Raw genomic sequence first — 21,343 nt, forward strand, 5'->3', positions numbered from 1 at the left:
GACACCAAAACTTTTTGCCATGTGGATTCATAATCTCTGGAATGGTTTTTTGCATACCTCAAATGGGACTCAAGGTGGGCTTTTTTGAGTAATGGCTTTTTTCTTGCCACACTACTGTGCAGTTCAGACTTGTGGAGTCCTTGCGATATTGTTGTCTCATGCGGGCTTTTTTGAGTAATGGCTTTTTTCTTGCCACACTACTGTGCAGTTCAGACTTGTGGAGTCCTTGCGATATTGTTGTCTCATGCACACAGTGACCAGTCTTTGCCATAAAGGCATGCAGCTCTTTTGGCCTCTTGGAGTCCTCTCTCATCAGTCTCCTCCTTGCTTGTTCATGCAACTTGGAGGGATGGTCTGATCTTGGCAGGGTCTTGGTGGTACCATATGCCTTCCACTTCTTAATGATTGTCTTCACTGTGCTCCAAGGGATATTCAAGGCCTTTGAAATATTTTTATACCCATCACCTGATCTGTACCTTTCCACAACTTTATCCTGCAAGTCTTTTGAAAGCTCCTTGGTGCTCATCATTTAGTCTGCTGTGAAATGCACTGCACAGGAGAGGAAACCTACAGGAACAGCTGATTTTATTCTGAAATAATCAGAATCACAACAATTTAACACAGGTGGAGGCCAATTAACTTAGTGTGTGATTTTTGAAGGTGATTGGTTATATCAGAGTTAATTTACATTTGCTATTATAAGGGGTTAGACACTTATCCAACCAAGATATTCTAGTACTGAATTTTTAATTAATTTTCTGAAATTTGTATAATTTGTTTTTCACTTGGAAGTTGTGGGTTACGATGTGTAAATAAAAGTGGAAAAAGTCTGATTTAATGCAATTTAATTCCAGGCTATAAGGAAACAAAAGGTGAAAATTTTCAAAGGGGGTGTAGACTTTATAGTGGGGTACTGTAGTGAAATATTGTTAGATGGGGAACAAAAGCACAATTTTTTTTCACCAAAGCATCTCCATCGTATACCTTCTAGAAAAAAAGTAAGCTCCAAAAAAAAGATGATGGGAAGTGTATAATCTGACGTCATTATGACGTCATCAGCATACCTGTCATAAACGTTTGGTCCTCTTTGCTTTTTCTGTGAATAACTATTTTGTGATCACGGTGACTCGCAACGAATTGAAGACAGATACGGAAGAATGAGCCCACTATAAGATACTGAAAAATGCTAAATTTGAATAGCTCGACTAAGATCGCATATATTCCAGAGAATGTATTGTTTGAACATGGTCTTAAATGACATTGGAGACTGGGAACCCTTGCATTTATCCCCTAAATGTTATGTTTTGTTTTCATTTGTTTTTTTTTGTTTTTTTTACACGTTTGAGTAATGACATCACTGCGACATTGTTGGTCAGCTTTAAAATGCTTTATCAATTACCTGTTCCTTGAAATATTAAATTAATGACAACCTTATTACATCTTATATCAGCACAGTACTTCACAACCTTATTTTATACATGAATTTACTCTAATATCTTGTTTGTCTATTGTGATGTCATTATGACATCATTAAATACACTTCTCATCAGATTTTTTGGAGCTTACCCTCTTTTTGATCCTTATACATGGGCAAAGCTTTGGTTAAAAAAAAAATTGTGCTTTTGTCCACCGTGTAACGGTCCTTGGCATTTTTGTTAATGAGGTACCTCATTATTATGAGCAAGTTGAAGGCATTGTAGGTGTTGACAATGATGAAATATTTGCAAGTAAGTATGTATATACAATACATACATCTGAGCACAGTGCATGCATGCAAGACATTTATCAACAACAATTGATAATTGGAACTCATTACGTTCCAGGTGAGCTTATGGGATGGCGTGTCGTCCGTCCATCCGTAAACACTTGCAACTTCTTCTCCGATTGTGACCAAACTTGGTTAAAATGATATTTGATATGTTGCAACTCAAGTTTGTACACAGCCGTAAAATGGTCGGGGTTTTAGGGGGTCAAAATATGTCCAGGTTTGATCCCCAAAATATATATTTGCTTTCTTCTCAGAAACTGCACACACAATTCCAATGAAACTTGATTTCAGCCTTAATCACCCAAGATGTACCAAATATTGTTCACGACATTAAAATAATTGGGGGCGTGTGGGGGGGGGGGGGTGGGGTGGCCCCCCAAAATATATATTTGCTTTTTTCTCCAAGACTACATACACAATTTCAATGAAACTTGACCACCACCTTCATCATACAAAAGCGCATATAAAACATTATAGTAATGTTTTGAAAATTGAAAATATTGTTACGTTTGAGGGGGGGGGTATGCATTCAAAGGGTAATTAGGATGTTTAATTAGGTATGCCATGCTGTTCGAGTTTACCAGGATCTCGATGTAATAAGTTGTCTAGTAAATGGTAATTTCTTCAAGGGGGAAATGATAATTGTCAGGTAATTAGATAGGGACACGGGATAGGGTAAGTGTGTCTGCGTAAACCCCTTTTAGTAGTTCCTGGAGGCTGGCCGTGACGTCACAGGACAGGGCTGCGGATGGCTCCGCCCCGTGATCACGATTGGGCGACGGCGGTGGGCCAATAAAACGGCTCGATTGGAAGTGACGAGGACGGGAGGATAAAAAGGTTCTGTTCGGGGTCGAAAAGGAGGAGGAAAAAAATCGGGACAAAAAGATCGTGTTTTTTTGGTGTGGAGGCTCTTGCGCGGGAAGCGTACTTGTTGTTGTGCTGATTCGATCGTGTCTTGGAGCCTTGCTGAGCCTCGTGCCTCACCTTGGTTGGCTCTGGGGTTCTGCTGACTCGGAGTACGGGGTCGAACGGCGGGCGGACCTGCCTCCCTCTCCTGCTCGCAATTTGGCGCCAGAACTGGTTCCCTGGCGGCTGTGAGCGGACTTGGGCCAGGACCAGGAGGTCGACAGCACCACGGTTTCTCCTGCCCCCTCCCCCTGACGAGAGCAAGGCCAGCTCGTCCGACGCTGATCCAGGGACAGTTGCGTCCACACCACGGTCCAGCCTGACCACCAGAAGTAGCTACATTTTGTGTGTGTGTGTGTACTTGGCGCCTTAGAGGGTTTGAGATCTGTATATTCATTGGAATTGTCTGTGTTTTCCCCACGCCCGATCCACACCATCCTGTCGAATCGCCCCGGATCCCTCTTCTTGCTGAGTCTTGTTATTTCTGGTTAATAATAAAAACAAATAAACATCATCAACTCAGTGAAAAGTGACTCGTGCCACCTTCCTCGTCCCGTTTGCGGGAGAGCGATTAGAACCGCCATGTTTGGGTTATAAATAAATAAACCGCCTCATTGTTTCGGCTCATTCTACGTTGGCGGGACTGTTCAAGTCCCGTGGACGTCACATTGGTGTCAGGGTGTTGGATGTTCGAACCCCTCTAAATTATATTTGGTATCGGGAGAATATACCAAGATTAAAATCTCGCCACGAATTGGAATATAAAATTATTACAGAAAAGCGCGCGAGCGTGGGAAAATTTTGGCGGGATTTTTAAAATTTAAATTAATTGGCGGCAAACGCGACTTCTGCACCATGGCAGATGTGCAGATGCTTGAGGAGGAAGGCCACGTGTCTGGCAGCGAGTCGGGGGAAGAAGGGAGAGACGGGGGTAGGGTTGGAACCTCCCCCATTCCGAGCGTGGACCGTGCTTCATCGCCCGTAATGGAGCCGGCAGCGCCGGAAACCGGCGCGATGTCGATCCAGACAATGTTGGAACGTTTAATAGGGGACATGACGGTACAAATGGCAAATCAATTCGTGACACAGAGGGCAGAAATGACGGCACAGAGGGCAGAAATGACGGCACAAATGGCAAAAATGACGGCACAGGGGGCAGAAATGACAGATCAATTGGGGGTAATGGGGGTACAGTTGGGTGCACGGATTGATTTAATGAGGGATGAATTGGGGGAAAATATGGAGAAAATGAAAACTGAGATGCAGGAGTGTGTGGATGTTAAATTGGGAGAAATACAAAGTAAATTCGAGGATAGATTGGAGAAAACAAAGGTAGAAATTACATTGGAGGGGGAAAATATACGGAAAAAATTGGTAGATAAAATTGATGCAACGAACATTCGGGTTGATAAAGTGGATGAAAGCCTGGAACGTCATCGTGCCTGTGTGGATGCTCGTATGCAGCTGCAAGTTGAAGAGTGGGGAGAGTTGAGGAAGCAAGGGATGAATTTGGCGGAGGAGATAAAAGGATTGGAGGCTGGTTTGGACGAACAAGATAAAATTATGAGCCAAGATGAAGTCTTGGATAAAGGCCTGGTAGAGCCGTCTTTTGTAAGTAGAGTGTCCGGGTTGGTTGAGGAGCAGCTACAAACTCGCGACGGAGCCTTGGAGGAGGTTGTGCGGGCCCAGAAGATCCTGCGCGAAGAGGTGAATCGGTCCATTCAACGTTTGGAACAGGAGGCAAAATTGACCCATGAGACCCTCACCACAAAATATCTTTGGCCACAGTGGGCTCCGAAATTGGATACGCAGCCACAAGGGTGTTTGATCCCTGGGCTGGATTCGGACAAGGGAGAAACTGAGAAGCGGGCCACCGTAAAAGTGATCCCCCTGGTAAATTTCGACGGGTCAGGGAGCGTTGAAGCTTTTCTGACGCAATTTGAGTGCATTTCCCGACTAAACGGGTGGAATGAGCGGGAACGTACAGGGAATTTGGTGGCAACGTTGCGGGGACCAGCCGCAGATGTGTTAAACGGGATCGCGGAGGGATGTTGACCAGCTCCCACATTTGCGAGGCGTTGAGCCGTCGGTTTGGGTTCGCGGCAAACTGTGATCTGGTGCGGGCCCAGCTCCAGCACCGCAGATTAAAGCCGGGTGAGACGGTGCAGGAGCTGGCACAGGACATTTACCAATCAGTCAGGATCGCGTATCGGGACCTTACAGTGGAAGCATGGGACAGACTGGCACTGGAGAAATTTTTAGCTGCTCTTCCTGACCCTGAGGTCCGAGCGCTAGTGGAGCTACAGGATCCACCCACCGTTCACCGAGCGGCTGAGTGCGCAGCCAGGCTGGCCTCGTGGAGTCGGCCGAGTCGGGTGCCGAGAGGCCATCGGTGACAGTCCGACAGGCGGAGATTCAGGATCAAGGAGGGGGGCTGGGAGAACTTGGCATTACCCAAATGTTACAGAGGATGAATCCTCCTGCTGAACCGCCAGGTCTATCCGAGGTGCCCTTTCATAGGTCGGGTCCGGAGATCACTGTCGGGGGTCGGGGAGACCTCGTCTCCCTCGTCCCGTTTGCGTTTGCGGTAGAGCGATTAGAACCGCTATGTTTGGGTTATAAATAAATAAACCGCCTCCATCGTTTCGGCTCATTCTACGTTGGTGGGACTGTTCAAGTCCCGTGGACGTCACAATATTGTTACAGATTTCCGCCCGCCGGCGTGCGAACAACTGCGTCGAACCAATAGCAGCCGCTTCGCCCACCGAACGGACAATCCAGTCGCAGCTTTCTGGATCAACGCCGAAAACCAGCCACGGGTGTGTTTTCGAGCACGCCACAACCTTGTCCGTACTCTACCCGCGCTACAGGGTCAATCGCCGAATTGTCGATATACCGAATTAATCGCGCGGGTAGATTACCGAGAGATTGTACCTCAACGGGACCGCTTGGAAACGAACCGCTTAAGCAGCTCGCTTCCTTTTGGGATAACCGAGCGGGGTATTATCGCGCAGTCCCGTTGGACCCGATCACTTTACCGGCTATTTAAAAACCAACTATATTCCGAGTGAAAGATGGCAGCTCAATTAAGGGAAGAGGACGCAATGAACGGGGTACATTTAAACAAGCACATTTATTTCCACACGCATAGTGATGCAGTCATGCAATGAATGGGGGGAGCACACATGCAATTATACAGCCAAACAAAAGCAATGTAAAGGAGCTACGACTGTTTATTTATTCTTTACACACTTATTAGTTCTACTTAACGGACTTGGCACCACATCTCTCACACAAAGAAACAAGGAAAAAGAACCCCATCAAAGGCAAGGGGGTAGACTTGACCTCTCGGGGTCTTTAAAACATGGAGCTTTGAGGACCGAAGGAGCTCCAAGAGGCCAGGCTGGTTACCTTGTCCTGGTGGTGACTCGCTGGGGCGGCCCACGATGTCCCGTCCCCACGGCAGCAAGCGTAACCGCGGCTTGGCCGCCGCCTGGTGATTCGGGCCCCAGCCAGCAACGCCCGAGAGGAACGAATGGGTCTTGGCTCTTTCAGAGTTGATGCTCTCTTTAAGAACCCGTCCGTCCCTCAGCGATGCTCGGACTGTTCCGAAGCCCGATCACCTCAGACCGTTCGGTGCTGGTTGGCGAGCCCTCTCCGGCTCTCTCCACGTCCCGCACACGAACACGCAGCTCCGCACGGCACAGCAAACTTGGCCGTGCTCCCAGCTCACGTCTCCTCCGCTCTCCACCGACTGCAGGCTTCAGGCTCCAGGCGCTCCGAACCCTGACAGACACTCCACCAACTCTCCAGACTGACTCCGCGCTCCGCGTGTCGTTTATATGGGGTCCATGAGGCGAGGTTTGGCCTTCGATCCCTCACCTCTGATCACTGACCCCCCCCCCCCCCGCTGGCTCCGCCCCTCTCAATCCCCTGATCCGATTCTCGGACGAAGCTTGCACAGAGCAGATGTGCATGAAGACAGCGACCCTGCGCGGCGAGCGGACGTGCGCAAAATCACCGTCTTGCGCGGCGAGGAAACCCCCGCGTCTGCCTGCAGCGATGCCGTTCGATGCGGACTCGCCATGGCTGGCGCCAAGATGGCGTCGTTTCGGAGATGAAAGTGAGGCGATGTTGTTCGTGCTGATTTATCGGGGGAGATGTGGTTTAGGAGATGGTGAGGAGATGTCGTTGTTGTGAAGGCGGTGTGGAGAGGGTGGTTGGCGGTTGGCATTGTGGAGGAGGTGGTTGGTGGTTGGCGTTGTGGAGGAGGTGGTTGGTGGTTGGCATTGTGGAGAAGGTGGTTGGTCGTTGGCATTGTGGAGAAGGTGGTTGGTGGTTGGCGTTGTGGAGAAGGTGGTTGGTCCAAAATAACGATAGCAAAAGAAAAACGGCTACCTCAAAGATCACAGCCCGGGTGACACAAAATCCCTTTAAACATTGGTGGGGAAATCTATCTGAACACAGACTTATCGGCATAACTGATCTCAGGACCTATATGGTGCTCTGTGAATTTCCACAGCTGTAACAATATTATTAACTCAAACACTGCACTATTTCGTGTTTTATTGGCACATAAACTTTAAGTCCGAATTTCTTACACATCTGATATTGGTGCAGTCCTTACAAGAGTTGTACATTCAAAACGTTTTTTTGTTTTTTTTTTAAATAAAGGGTCATAAAACGTCTTTTTTCATCACAATCAAAATGGACATGCCAGTAAAGTGTGATCATGATCATACACCAGTAAAAAGAATATTGAAATTATCACGTTTTACAACCACAATCTAAAAATAAGCACATATCCATATTATACTGTATCTTCAAACAGGGTTTTAATTCACACAAGAAAATGAACTTTATTTTATGTTCTTCAGGAAAATAAGCCTGATTTTGGCTTAACAGTTGAGGTGGCTGGCTAAAGATCTCAGGGTATTGAGGTTGAGCCCCTGTCATTCCATTAAATAACACCAGGTGAGTTTACTCACCCTGTCATCCTTCTGAGGTCAGCAAAATGAGTACCAGCTTACTGGAAATGGGGGGGGGGGACTGCACCCTGCAGCACAGCCGCACTCCCAGCAATGATGCAACCAGCAGCCACGGGCTGCATATGAAATAATAGTAATCAGGAAATTAATACTTTATTTTATGTTCTGAATAACTATTTTATTCATGAAAATAAAAATCACAAAAGCAATGTACAAACATGTTAAATAAGGATACAGTTTGGACAAATTTTAAAGTTGATGTCCCAAAGCCTATTTCCCCCATTACCCCCTGAGTTTGCAGATTGCAGTTCATGGGAATTTTCAACGACGTAACCCCCACGAACAGCAAGGCCCTCCTATATGTACTCGAACACTGCACGGAGTATCGTGTTCTACGAATTCTCTACTTTTCTGTTGCTTTGAGAAGTATTTCTGTATATAATTTTGTGTACACCTTCTGTGTTCCTCCTGTCATAGAATAATTAAAATGGTATCGTTTGGACCACCTACATTAAGGTCCAAGTTGTGTTAAAGACATTTTCATGATTAAATGGAAAAATGTTTTACAATTTAATTGCTTTTTGTTCTAAGTACATCGGTTATTAGATTATTATCTTTCCAATGACACCATTATTATTACCTTTCGACAGCAAGAAATCTTTAGACGAAAGTCATACAACTGGCACACACACACACCTACTTTTATTAATAGATTAGCCCCAGCATGCTTTTGTTCTGCTGTGCTCGTGCTTGGGCTGATAGATGTGCAATTTCTCTTTATTGCTGTCACCTTGGGGTGTGATTCTACCTCTATAGTGTCCTTGCCCATTATATTATTTACACTGTAGAAGCATCTTTGAGCCCTAGATATGACAAAAGGGTTGCACTCAGACATTCTCTGGAATTGTTATCTTTACCTATCCAACAGACGTGTTTGGTTTTTTTTTTTAAATAGCAATACCTTTTATTCGAACTTGCATTTTGATAAAAAGAGCTATTACAAAGCACAGCTTGCAAGGCCCAATCTTTCTTTGAAACACTTAGGCCTTTTCTGAGCCTTGAGGTCTTGGGAGGTCCTGCCCTTGTGCCAAACTCGTGGGGTGGTAGCCGTCTAACACAAGGTGTCGGGGCAGGGCTGTATCCAAAGATACTTTAGAATTCTCATGCAGGTTCACCACAGAAACGAAGATCCAGTCTGCCATTTCATTCTGACAGCTTTTAGTCCACACTTCAATGGTGTTTGTTTCAATTTCTTGCCATTTTTGTCCTTCCAACAACTCGCACTTTTTAACTTCAAGCCCTTGCTGATGGAAGGGTAGGAAAAAGAAAGAGGTGGGTGGGAGGGGTGATTTTAAAAGTAAGTTTTTAGTGTGTGTGTGTGTGTGTGTGTGTGTGTGTGTGTGTGTGTGTGTGTGTGTGTGTGTGTGTGTGTGTGTGTGTGTGTGTGTGTGTGTGTGTGTTTTCACGTGGTGTTGGTTGTTATCTCCACGTGCGGGTTTCAGAAGGTGAAACAGAGCCATCCCAGGTCTCAAATTATCCACCTTCGTTTGTGCTTTATACAGTATATTATATATTCACAAACACATATATATATATATATATATATATATATATATATATATATATATATATATATATATATATATATATATATATATATATATATATATTACACACACACACACATGTATAAAATAGACCCACTCACATCTCTCACCTGTGAATGGAGGGAATAACCAATTAGCTCTCACGTAATCAATTAAACCAGGTGGCTAGGATTATATAAATAAATCAACTCCTTCCATGCTCTTCTCACTGAAGAAGCTGCATAAAGCAACCATGAGAGGCTACCCAAGATAAGCCCTTTGCTGCTTCAAACAATTCCCAGAGCTCCTCCACAGCTATAACGACAATTACAAATAGTACACATATGAGAATCCCAATGCTGCATGCCCTCTCAGCTGCCAGACCCGTTTCATGGCAAATCATCAGCAACAGCACAGACAGAAACATGCACCACTGAGGCTCCTATGCATGTACAACATGTAAACGTCAAAAAAAAAATATATATATATATATATATATATATATATATATATATATATATATATATATATATATATATATATATATATATATATATATATATATATATATATATATATAGTAATCAAAATGTGTGGAGCGTGACGAACGCTCCCTCAATCTCAACTGGATGTAAAGTCCTGCACAAGCACACACCAAAGCATCACCTCTAACGCAGAGGCGTCAAACAGACAGAGATTTTATGGTCAACAATGGTTAAACATCAAACAGAGATGCCTATCCAGATTTTGGGCTTATTTACCCGCATTATGAAGGCACCTTTTTATATAAAAAAATAGGACCGCTGGACTTGTAGCTTTTCTGTGCCCTGGTCTAATGTAACCCAAATTTGGTAGCATTCTGAGATGAGTCTGGAGAGGAAGGTTTTTGAAGGAATTTACACGATTTTTTCATCCATTTACTCAGTTCGCCATTTTGACACACTTCCAGTCACGTAATCAGCATTACTTCCACAATTTTACATCAGTATCCTGTCCTAATGTTGTAATCCAAATTTGGTAGTATTTTGACTGGTGGTTCTGGAGAAGAAGATTTTTGAAGGAATTTACGTGATTTTCCCAAAAATTGACCAAGTCGGCCATTTGACACATTTCCGGTCATATGATTGGCATTACTCCCACAATTTAACACACCGACCCTGGCCTAATGTTGTAACCCAAATTTTGTGCCATTCTGTCTGGTTTGAGTCTGGAAAAGAAGATTTTGGAAGGAATTTACCAAGTCAGCCATTTTGACCTACTATAAGTCCACAAACTATGTCTATAAACATGATGTCATCTGTCATTTGGTAACTGCTCAAGAACCGTAATCATCATTCATGCATAGGTGAGAGAAATCCCTAATTTTGAATTTTCCTGACCTTCATGCAGCAATCCTCCATTATTAATGTCTTTTCCATGAGCTCTGAGACTATTCTTTAAATATTATGATAAAAATACTGGAGACAACCACCCTTGCAAAGTTCATTAGCATTGGTCAGATTATTTCAAAGTGTGCTTCAAATAAGGAAAATAAAAATGTGGGAGAAAGGTTTTGGGAAAATAAGTACCATTTGTCACATATGACGACATTAAAATGCAGTGTTTAAATAAGAAATGTATTGAATGAAAGGCAAAGTGGTCTTACCAGACTGAATGGTGTGGAGTTCTCCAGAGAGAAAATGTATTTCCACATCACAACGCCATGCCATAAAAAGAGCAGCAGGAAAATGAGTACCGGCACAGCAAAAATAGCACTAAACCATTTGAACTCTGCACACATTGAAGGTTTCAATCACATAATATCCAACCATTTTTTTTTCTCAACTTCATCCTGCATTAATGAAGCTTACATTCCCAATTAGATGCAAGTGACCATTCTTGTATACAAAATCTCGGCTCATGGAAAAACGTGGTGGCAGAAGGTAAAAAGAAAAACTGACACGAGCAGTGATGCAATAGATAGACAAAACAAGCAAGAGAGAAAACAAACACGAAGAAGAGAGGAGGCGAGGAAACACAGGAACTGTAAGATATAGATCAGGTCAGGTGTGGGAGCATGTGCCGGAGCAGCACGTCGCTGTGTCCACTTTCCACCGGTACTCCAGGGGCCTCCGTCTGGCCATCCCCCAGGCAGATGCCTGGCCCATCCCCATCTCCTTGAGATGCTGATCAACCTGCTGCAACCACGAGGCACATGGTCGGCCCATTGGCCTCCTCCACTCACGAGGCTCCCTCGCTGAGAGAATCTGGTGAGCATGATCAGCGTCAGGAAAACGACCACATGTCCAAGCAGCCGCAGCTGACGCTCACGGACTATGCAGGTAACAAATCTCATTTGAGTCTCTCTCAGCAACCGCTTGTTGGACACAAATTCTGACCAGCAATAGCCAAGGATTTTCCGAAGAGACCTGGTACCAAAGGAATTAAGTCTCCATCTTAGATCCCTGGTCAGAGTGGAAGTCTCACATCCATAGAGCAAAACCGGAAGCACCAAGGACCTGAAGACTCAGACTTTCGTCCTCCTGCACAGGTATCGACAGCGCCACACCCCTTGATCCAGTGAATCCATGACTCCCCAGGCCCGACCCAGACGTCTATTGACCTCTGACTCAGAGCCAGCAGAGACATCAATATCACTGCCAAGGTAAGTGAATCTCTCCATGACCTCAACATCCACATCACAAAGAGGTATGGACAAGACAGCAGCATCCAAAATGTCATTGAAAGCCTGGGTCTTAGTTTTGACCCAGGAAGCCCGCAATCCCAGCAGCTCCGACTCCTCATTCAGCACCCCGAGGGCCCCCAAAAGGATATCCATTGTCTCTGCAAAGATGACTGCATCATCTGCTAAATCAAGGTCAGAGATCTTGACATTCCCAAACGACGCACCGCAAATTGATCTCTCCAACATCCTCCACAGAATCCAGTCCATACAAGCGATGACAAGTGTGGGGGCCTGTACACACCCCTGATGAACTCCAGTAACAACTGGAAATAAGTCGGAGATGATATCACATCATCTCTCAGCATTCTCAGTACCAGAGTATAGTTCAGAAATCAGATTGATCATTTTTTATGGAGAGTCATTCAGAGGGCATCCTGATTCACTGAATCGAACGCTTTGTGGAGGCAAACATTGGCTGCGAGGAGCCCCTGCTGGAACTCTCATCTGCATTCAGTGAGGACCCAAAGAGCAAGGATACGGTCAATCATTGTCCTCTTTGGTGTATCATTCAGTGAGCCTTCACTTTGGACTCCTCTATCAAGAGCCCTCCACACCATGCTTGGTGGTGGCTTAATGGTTAGATTGGTGGGCTTGGGATCTGAGGATCCTGAGTTCAAATCCCCTTGGCTGTTGAATTAATACCATGTGGGTTGACTCTGCCTGTCATCCTTCTGAGATTGTCAAAATGAGTGCCAGCTTGCTGGTATCCTGTGTCGGAGTGGCGACCCGTCCAGGATTGTACCTGATAGCCAAGGAGACTGCCTAGGCAGCACCAATGCTTTGCACAGAGTATGGTCCCGATGGATGGATGTATGACATCCAATTCAACAGCTGGTGGATCAGCCTGGTACAGCCACTCAACGTAACTGGCCCAGCGGGTCTTCACTTTGGATACCTCTGTCAAGAGCTCTCCATCCTCTGCTCTAAATGCAGTACACCGAGGGATGGACTTGGAGGGACGCAATGCGAGAATTCCCCTGTAAGCAGGACGAGAATCACTTGACCACAGGTGATGCTCTACCTCCTCACAGATTCCTCGCACATAGGCCTCCTTTTCCACCCTCAGCACACATACAGTTTTACACCTCTACTCCTTGAACTGCTCAGCTCTGCCATTAAGCCTGGCCTTGCGACTCTGGTCAATGGTATCCAGTGTCCCTTGAGAGACAAAATTCTTCTTCGCCCAACGGTGAGTTCCAGGACATCCACCAACAACATCAAGGATGGTCGTCTTGAAGACATTCCATAACTTTTCAGGATTCCCCAAAACACTCAGATTCCCCCCCCCCCCCGCCAAATCCCCACTCAGCCTATTTGCAAACTCAGCTACCCTCTCATCTTTGAGCTTGCCAACATCCAGCCTAGGCTGGGATGGTAACATTCTCCTGGATTTAAGGTGCAACTTAAGAGTTTCTTCCAAAAGCCTGTGATCAGTATTGAGGAACTGAGCACTCCAGTAGACCCTGCAGTTCTGGATCATCCTCCAGCAACCATCAATGAGCATGTGGTCAATCTCCTTTGCCACACCACCAGCGTTGGAATACCAACTCCAGCGATGAGCCTGTGGGTGCTGAAACTATGAACCAGCCACCCTGAGTCCATGACTTCTTGCAAAGTCAAGGAACTTAGTGTTGTTCTGGTTCACAGTTCCAGACCCATTAGGACCAACACACGTCTCATAACCATCCCTATCAATTCCAGTCGATGTATTGAAATCCCCCAAGACTAGAAGAGTATCTCACCTGGGGCACTGATCAACCACAGACTCGAGTGTGGCATTGGATGCGTCCTTCATGGTGAGATCACTCGCCTCAGTCGGAGCATAAACAGAGACCAGGGAAATGACACCCAAGGAGTGACGAATCCTTAATCTCATAATACGCTCATTGACCGGTGTTACCTCAATTATCATTGGCATCAGTATTTCATCATGACTTGTAATACTCAGGGATTGCGCTTATACCACACATATGATATATACATAGAGAGAATTGGGGTGCTCTCCACACTCTGAACCCCTGTGGTTATGATTTTTTTTTTTTAACCTTGCAAAACCTTCTTGTGCACTCACCAAGTGCAGGAAGCAGTTTTAAACTCATTCCATTGGTTGAACTCATTGGTTGAAACTCATTTTAACTCATTGGTTGAAAATTTGATGACAAAAGCTCAAATGTTATATGTTTACCAAAGTTATGGCCTGGACTGACAGACAGACAGATAGTTTTGGACATTAGTGCATGCTTGAAGCTATATTTATGCACACACAAAGTCCTGTTCTCTACAAGCAAAAATAATTTGCGCAAACTCTGCTCGTTTTGCCACAATTGCAGAATTTTGGGAATTCTTAGGTTATCCAGTTCCCTCAATTTGTCATTGTCACTCCGGCTGCGACGACGTAGCCCTCACCGGCTGGTACACAAATGGCGTACAGGGATGGGGGGGAGGGGTAATAGCCCCGACAAGTTTTGTTTAGTCTCTTGGGGATTGTCTTTTGTCTGTGCACGATCACCTATGGTCTAGCCCTCGCATCCTCCACTTACCACGAGCGCCCGCTGTATTCCTCGGCCGCCCTGCATACAAACTTCTGCCACTGGGCTTTCTCCACGGTCTATTTGCCTGCAAAATAATTTACCTCTTTCGGCGGAGCCATCTCAATCCCCGGTACTGGTATCCTTTTCAAAGTCTTCACCTGCCCCCCCCCCTTCCCCATTGTAAAGGATGACTGTGTACTCATGCTGACATTACCTTTTATATCCCTGTATTAAGTGTTTTTGTTTTAATGCGTTGTACATTTATTTATTTAATTGCACTGATTTGTGTCCATTATTTGTTTTGGGATTCTCCGTTTTCCTCATCCTGTGCCTTCTGTAAATGAACCTGTTATTCCGTAAAACACGTTTCGTGTGGCGGTCCACCATTATAAACCTCTCGTGTGAGAAACCATTTCAGCTGTTTTGGGTAAATCCCTGCAGGAGGGGAAAATTTGTAACATTCGCTTCAAGAGACCTTGAATTAGCAATTCCGACTGGGGCGCACAAAGGACTAATTCCACTCGGATATTCGTGTGATTCGGCCCATCCAGTAGGGAATTAAATAATTTTCACTCCACCGTCGCGCGACAATGTGATCACAAGCCCTATTAGGCCAGTTGTACCAGGTCATCATGTGACTTGTACCAGAAGGCCAGTGTGATGCCCTCGGTACTCTGATGCACACATGTGGTGAAGATTCTCCGTAGAAAACATAGTGTCGTGACAACAACTGGGCTGAAACGCAGGTGAGTGAACTAGAGCATATTTGAGGGATCAAGGAGTATTCAGCAAGCTGTTGATCCAGTTGAGCAAATTCCTTCTGCAAAGTCACAGAAAATAAATGGACCAGTGGGTGAGCACATGCCATCAGTCCCTGCACTATCAAACGTGATTCAAAATCAAGAGAGAAAAAAACCCCAAAATACTATATAGTGCCAGAATTTGTTGGCTCTCACTCTCCGATCTATCTTGCCTCATTCTGTGAGTCGTTGCAGTAGGCGGTAACTCTCCATTGAAGATCGGGATAGAGTTTGACAGAATTCTGTGGAGCGACCGGCAGAACTCGCACCAGGAGGTCACCTCCAGTTACAGTTGGCACCACCACAGGTGGAGACCAAACCACTGGATCAGAGGAGGTTAAAAAGCAAACACATCATCACTGGATTAGCTATTCTATGGCACCACTTCACACCAACTCATCAGTATTTCTTCAAAAAGGAATCTGTGGTGTGTAGCACATAAGTAATCAAGCATACTAGTGCAATGTGAGAGCGAGAAAAAAAACCTTGGCGAAATGGACAACAATTCATCAGAAAAACAATTGTCTAGACTGCATTTGGGACAAAAAAAAGTTTTTTTTTTAATGAATCCTCATCTGCATAGCCATGGGAAACATGCGTTGAAAGCAACTAAACGATTCCAAACCATAACAAGCACCGTAAGCAACGACGCAGTTACACCAGCTTTATTGATGGCACAGAAGCCATTGGAAGTTCCGACTAGAACATCTGACGATATCTGTGCTGTCGTCACTAGATGTTGGACCTGTGTCACATTTTTGCGTCATTTGTGATCGTTTCAAACAGCTCATCCCAATGTGTCTCAGGTGTGCCCATTTTGTGTGAAAATCCATATTTGTCAAATATTTGTATTATCTTGAACACAATTGTGATTCTCTTGTAAATCCGAAATTTTCTTCGTTTATACCACTATCTTCTGAGAATGCGAGTCGAGCTTTTGTTTGAAACTGCTTCCAACGGCCTGCGTGAGGCATCCCTGATGAAGCCACGGTTCTGTGAAGGTCATAACTTCGTAACTCATCATAATAACTAGAATGAGCAAAGATTGCATACCCTCTCCCAAACTTCTTTTGTGTGGTTTTATAGTATGTATTTTATCGACATACTCGCATTCTAATTGTACATACTTTATGGACGTACTCGGTTGAAAAAAAGCGAATGCGTACGACTGGCTACGTTTGTGGCCCATGTCAGCACATTCTCTGTGGACAAACAAACAGCAACAAATAGACCCAAATGCAATGCGCTCTCCTTTGGCAAGGGTAATAACACGTAGTTGTCACTGTTGCGAGTGTGTAACTGTGTTATATTTGTGTGAATATAAACATCTTTACTCTGTCTTAAATTGCATTCAGCGGTTACTATTTGAGGATTCCATTTTACAGCCTTCCTCTGGTTTAGTGCCCTCTGTGCATGCTTTCTCTTTTTTATTTCACTGATGATAGACCGTATGTGTTTGAATCAAAAACTCTGATGTCATTGCTGGGATGCATGGTTTAGAGGTCTTTCGCAAAGCCTCATCAGCCAAAATCAACTGGATAAAAACAGAAACACTGTGACTTGAACCCCTTTCCCTATCCCCCATTACCCCCACTCTCCCCACAAACGTCACATGGAGGAGAGGGGGAAACAAGTTTTTGGGAATTTTTCTTGGTCCTGGAAATTTCACGAGGCGTAACTCGGAAGGCTTGTCTGAATGCATTGATATGCTTTGAATGAAATGGAAAGGCCTGCTCTGCCAATTTTCCGACCGTGGCAAAGTATTGGTAATAAACAACTTCGTTCACTTCCCTCCTATGGCACAAGGTTCTGACCCTGCAACCACCCACTGTATTGGTTGACGAAATACAGAAGTGTCACTCATTTCTTCTGGTCTGGAAAACATTGGCTACAACCAGAAAAGTTGAATTTAGCAATATCTGAGGGTGGTCAAGGACTTGTCAACGTAAAGTGCCGAATCATGGCTTTCCGTCTTCGCACGATATGGTCTTTTTTGCATGAACCTCTTTTACCTTAGAGATACCTTGTAAACCATATTTTTTGGCCAAGATGAGAATTTTGGTCATGCTGGGAAGCTTTTCCAAATGGACTTGACCAAGGTTGATTTCTCTTCACTCCCTTCCTTCCATCAAAGTCTGTTAAATGCTTGGCGAGCTTTCACAGGCCATCGTACTCTCACTATGTTTGAGCGATCCATGTTTTTGAATGAGCCACTGTTTCACAACACACTGTTTGAAGGCTTTGAGAACAATCGGACCGTTATCCGGAAATTTGTCAATGTATCAATAACTAAAGTGTGCCACCTTCAAAATAATGCCAATGATAAGTGGCTAAGTGTTGCTGCAATTGCCTCAGCGACTGGCATTAGGTCCTGTCGCAAAATAGACACGTGCTTAAGGTCAGTGCTTCATACTTACTGCACCTCCCAATCTTGGTCGGATCGGTTCTTATCTCCCTCCAAACCGAGCATTTCCTCAACCTTCTTTTATCCGTTTCTGAAAGCTTAGAACCAATAAATTTTGGCTGCTTTTTTTCCTTTTCCAGTAAAAACTGTAAACCCTGGTACCAACAATGTATAAAAGCTCTTTTTCCTTCCTTGTCTACCTCAGCACCTTGTTAGTGGTCCACAGTCCTGCCACACACTCCTCCTTTCTCCCTAAATTGGGGATGGTATTATAAAAAAAAACACTGTGCCAAAACGTGTTGGTGATCTTCAATGGAGAATTACACATTGGATACTGCCCACGAACTCTCTTATCCACCGCTTTACACAAGCGATAAGCGATCAGTGTCCCTTTTGCGGACAGAGTGAACCCTTGTCCCATGTATATGTACGATGCAATCGTTTAACTCCTTTTTTTGTTTTCTTGAAAGTGCTATTTGCATGTCTTTCCCTTGACTTCAGTTTTCCAATTTTCATTTTTGGTCCAAGTTGCCCCTTTAACCTCCAAACGACAGTTCTTGCAAACTTTTTCATTTACCAAACAAAATTAACAATTTACAAAACAAGAAAATCAAAGATAAAAAAATGATTTGTGCAGAACGGATACTATATTCAGGGTGCTTTATGAAAGCTGGATAAAACTTGAATTTCACTGTTATACTCTTCCCAGCCAACTTGAACGTTTTGATCAATTATGGTGTATAAATGATGATTTTAATAAAATATCTGATGGACGTTTGGTGCTTACTCTCGAGCCTTCATCAAATTTCTTTTGTGCTTATTTTGGAAGCTTCACCTCTTGGTGTTTTTGATTTCCTCTCAAATAGAATTGTTTGTAACTGGTTTTATTTTCTCCTGGTTTTGACTGTAAAAAAAAAAACAATTTCTTTTATACTCTTATAATAAAAGTCAAAAATCAAGTCTGTCTCTGTCTGTCTGTCTGTCTGTCTGTCTGTCTGTCTGTCTGTCTGTCTGTCTGTCTGTCTGTCTGTCTGTCTGTGTCTCTCTCTCTCTCTTTCTCTCTTTCTCTCTCTCTCTTTCTCTCTCTCTCTTTCTCTCTCTCTCTCTCCCTCTCTCTCTCTGTCTCTCTCTGTCTCCAGGATGCATATAATTTTGCAGTAAACTACCTCATGGTTAAACTCACAAAATCCAGGCTTACCACATGCTTCATTTATTTTGTTCTTTTTCTGCCTCGTGATCATACACCACTACCTCGTGTCATCCCTCATCCCCACCCATGATCTCTTCTCTCTCATTAATCCTCATTCTGTGTTCCTCTCTCCCTCTCTTGCTCTCTCTCCCTCTTGTTATTCCATGAGCCTCAAAATATGTGATGGAATAGTAGTTTAATGAGTAGAATTTTACTTTTCTATGTAAATGAATAATAAAATCTTGCTTACCTTTTCTCGGGTAATTATCATCCAATACCTTCCTTTCAAGTTAATTGTTTATTTTACACTGTTTTCTAGAACTTTGTTGGTAATAAATCAAAAAGTGTGGTCATTTGGAAAACATGTCACCTGCACATACCGTTCAACAATGGTTTGAAACTTTTTTCAAGCGTGCAGTGCTGCCGAGGTCGTAGAATGCACACTTTGACGTGATACCGAACGTCTGGCACATTCAGCCAGGTAGGAAAGTCACAATGATGAAACAGAACTCCAGAACAATTGGTTACCAGGCTCCATTTATCTTTGCCTCTGAAACATACAAACATAAATAAACTCTGCGTTTTCACGAGTAATTCATACTTCTCAGGTGTGGCACTGGCCATTGACTTTATAAATGTCACGTGACACAGTTTTGAGCACGTTTACTAAACTGACTACAACCGATGGCACAAAGCATGAAAACTCTCAAATGAAGTTTCTGCAAAAAGTAATGAAGATTTTAGAATTAGCTACCAGTGAACGTACCTGTCACTTTTGCTTTCCATTTTTGGATGGAAAGTGAATTATCATCATGTTAAATAATAATAATCAGTGTGCTAGGAAAGAGGAAACAATAGGAGGAGTCGCAACCTGGGTAAAAGACAGTATTGCATCAAGAGAAATGGACGATATTAAGGAGGGAATAAATGTAAAGGATTATTATTTGTGGATAGAGATTAGAGATTGTAAGACTAGGAAGATATGTTGAAGATGCTTTATATAGGACTAGCAGAGTACCCGCCCTGTGGGCGATCTTGTTCCAAACATGCAACGCGTTCTTCTGATGCATACCTTTATTTGGGCGGTGTATAGGCAACTGACAGCTCTGTATAGGCAAAAAATAATAACCCTGGTTACGTACATGAGGAAAAAAACATAACTACTGCTTGTAATTCAAAACACCTCACTGCACTGGAAAATGTGGGGACAGGAATACTGTGTGGTACTGTCAATGGTGGAGACTTGTAATACCCTCCCCAACCTCGAGGTGGCGCTACACGATACACATTTACATAGCCAAGAATATTAAACATGGAAACAAAGCATAAGCGGTAAAGAGCAGGTTAAGAGACGTGTGGGCCCATTGAGAAATATCACAGGAAGACTGGTTTTGGTTCGTGATGAAAGTGAGATGGCAGGCTGATTAAATACAGCAGTTATTTTGCTTCAACACTTGTGCAAGAACAGGCAGGAGAATTGCCAATAGCTAAGAGAATCCATTGAGGTGGTGAGGAATGGTTTTAGAAGAGTTACAGGTAAGAATGGAGGAGGTTAAGAAGAAGCTAGGAAAGGTAAGAGTAGATGAAGCTCCAGTGCTGGATAATGTGCATATTGATCGAGGTGGCAGATCAGATAATTGTGGTGTTAGCCAACATCATTCACAACTCATTGGAGTCAGGACAAGTACCAGAAGATCGGAGAATAGCAAAGGTCACATCACGACTTAAGAAAGGATAGCAAGGAATAACGAAGAACTTTGACGCATGAGGAGGCCATTCGGCCCATCATGCTTATGCTGCACCAACACCCAACCAAACAACTCCGTCTCGCAGCACATTCTCAATCTCAATGGGGGTAGTTGGAGATACCATACAGTATATGCAAACAAAATAATATTTAAACTAAAGACATTTTTTTTATTATGATAATAAAAAATTGGGGGAGGGGGAGGGGTGAAAGATGAAGGTGGACCCCTCCATCGACATCAGGTGTGAGACTCTCTCACAGACATCACAGCAAGCCTGGTGTTGGCTTGGGATCTCAGGGTCCTGAGTTTGAGCCCCATTAGCTGCTGAATCAACACCAGGTGGGGTTGACTCAGCCTGTCATCCTTTCCAGGTCGGCGAAACGAGTACCAGTGTACTGGTAGAGGGGCACACAGCATCAGCGGCACAGCCACTCTTCAAGAAATGATAGCTACCCCAGCAGCCAAGCTGCCTTATGCAAGAACAGAACAGAACAGACATCACAATCACTACACATGGAAAAAGAAAATCATCCATCCACACACAAGCTCCTGCCAAGTCCACCCAATATTCCTGTACCCATCTATCTCCAATGCTTTGATGTACTGTACTTATCTAATTCCAATTGAAAACTCTCTCCTCTAATTCTGCTACCACTACCTTTCCAGGAAGACCAGTTCGAATTGAATTAATACGGTGT

At 44.0% G+C, this 21,343-nt stretch overlaps 1 protein-coding gene across 1 annotated transcript in view; it reads right to left on the reverse strand.

Moving 5' to 3' along the window:
- Positions 1–4,122: 4,122 nt before the first annotated feature.
- LOC147011663 (uncharacterized) overlaps positions 4,123–21,343 on the reverse strand; it is a 34,402-nt gene continuing 17,181 nt past the window's right edge. The window contains exons 4-8 of the mRNA XM_085856355.1: positions 19,278–19,447; positions 15,478–15,626; positions 15,150–15,324; positions 10,894–11,018; positions 4,123–8,966 (exon numbers count right to left, since the gene is read on the reverse strand). Coding sequence (XP_085712481.1) covers positions 8,703–8,966; positions 10,894–11,018; positions 15,150–15,324; positions 15,478–15,626; positions 19,278–19,447 — 883 coding nt within the window. The 3' untranslated portion in view covers positions 4,123–8,702. The remainder of the gene's footprint in view (positions 8,967–10,893; positions 11,019–15,149; positions 15,325–15,477; positions 15,627–19,277; positions 19,448–21,343) is intronic.

This window comes from Eptatretus burgeri, chromosome 15, assembly GCF_056783735.1.
Source record: "Eptatretus burgeri isolate ZD-2024b chromosome 15, Ebu_testis_v1, whole genome shotgun sequence".
Classification (NCBI taxonomy): domain Eukaryota; kingdom Metazoa; phylum Chordata; class Myxini; order Myxiniformes; family Myxinidae; genus Eptatretus; species Eptatretus burgeri.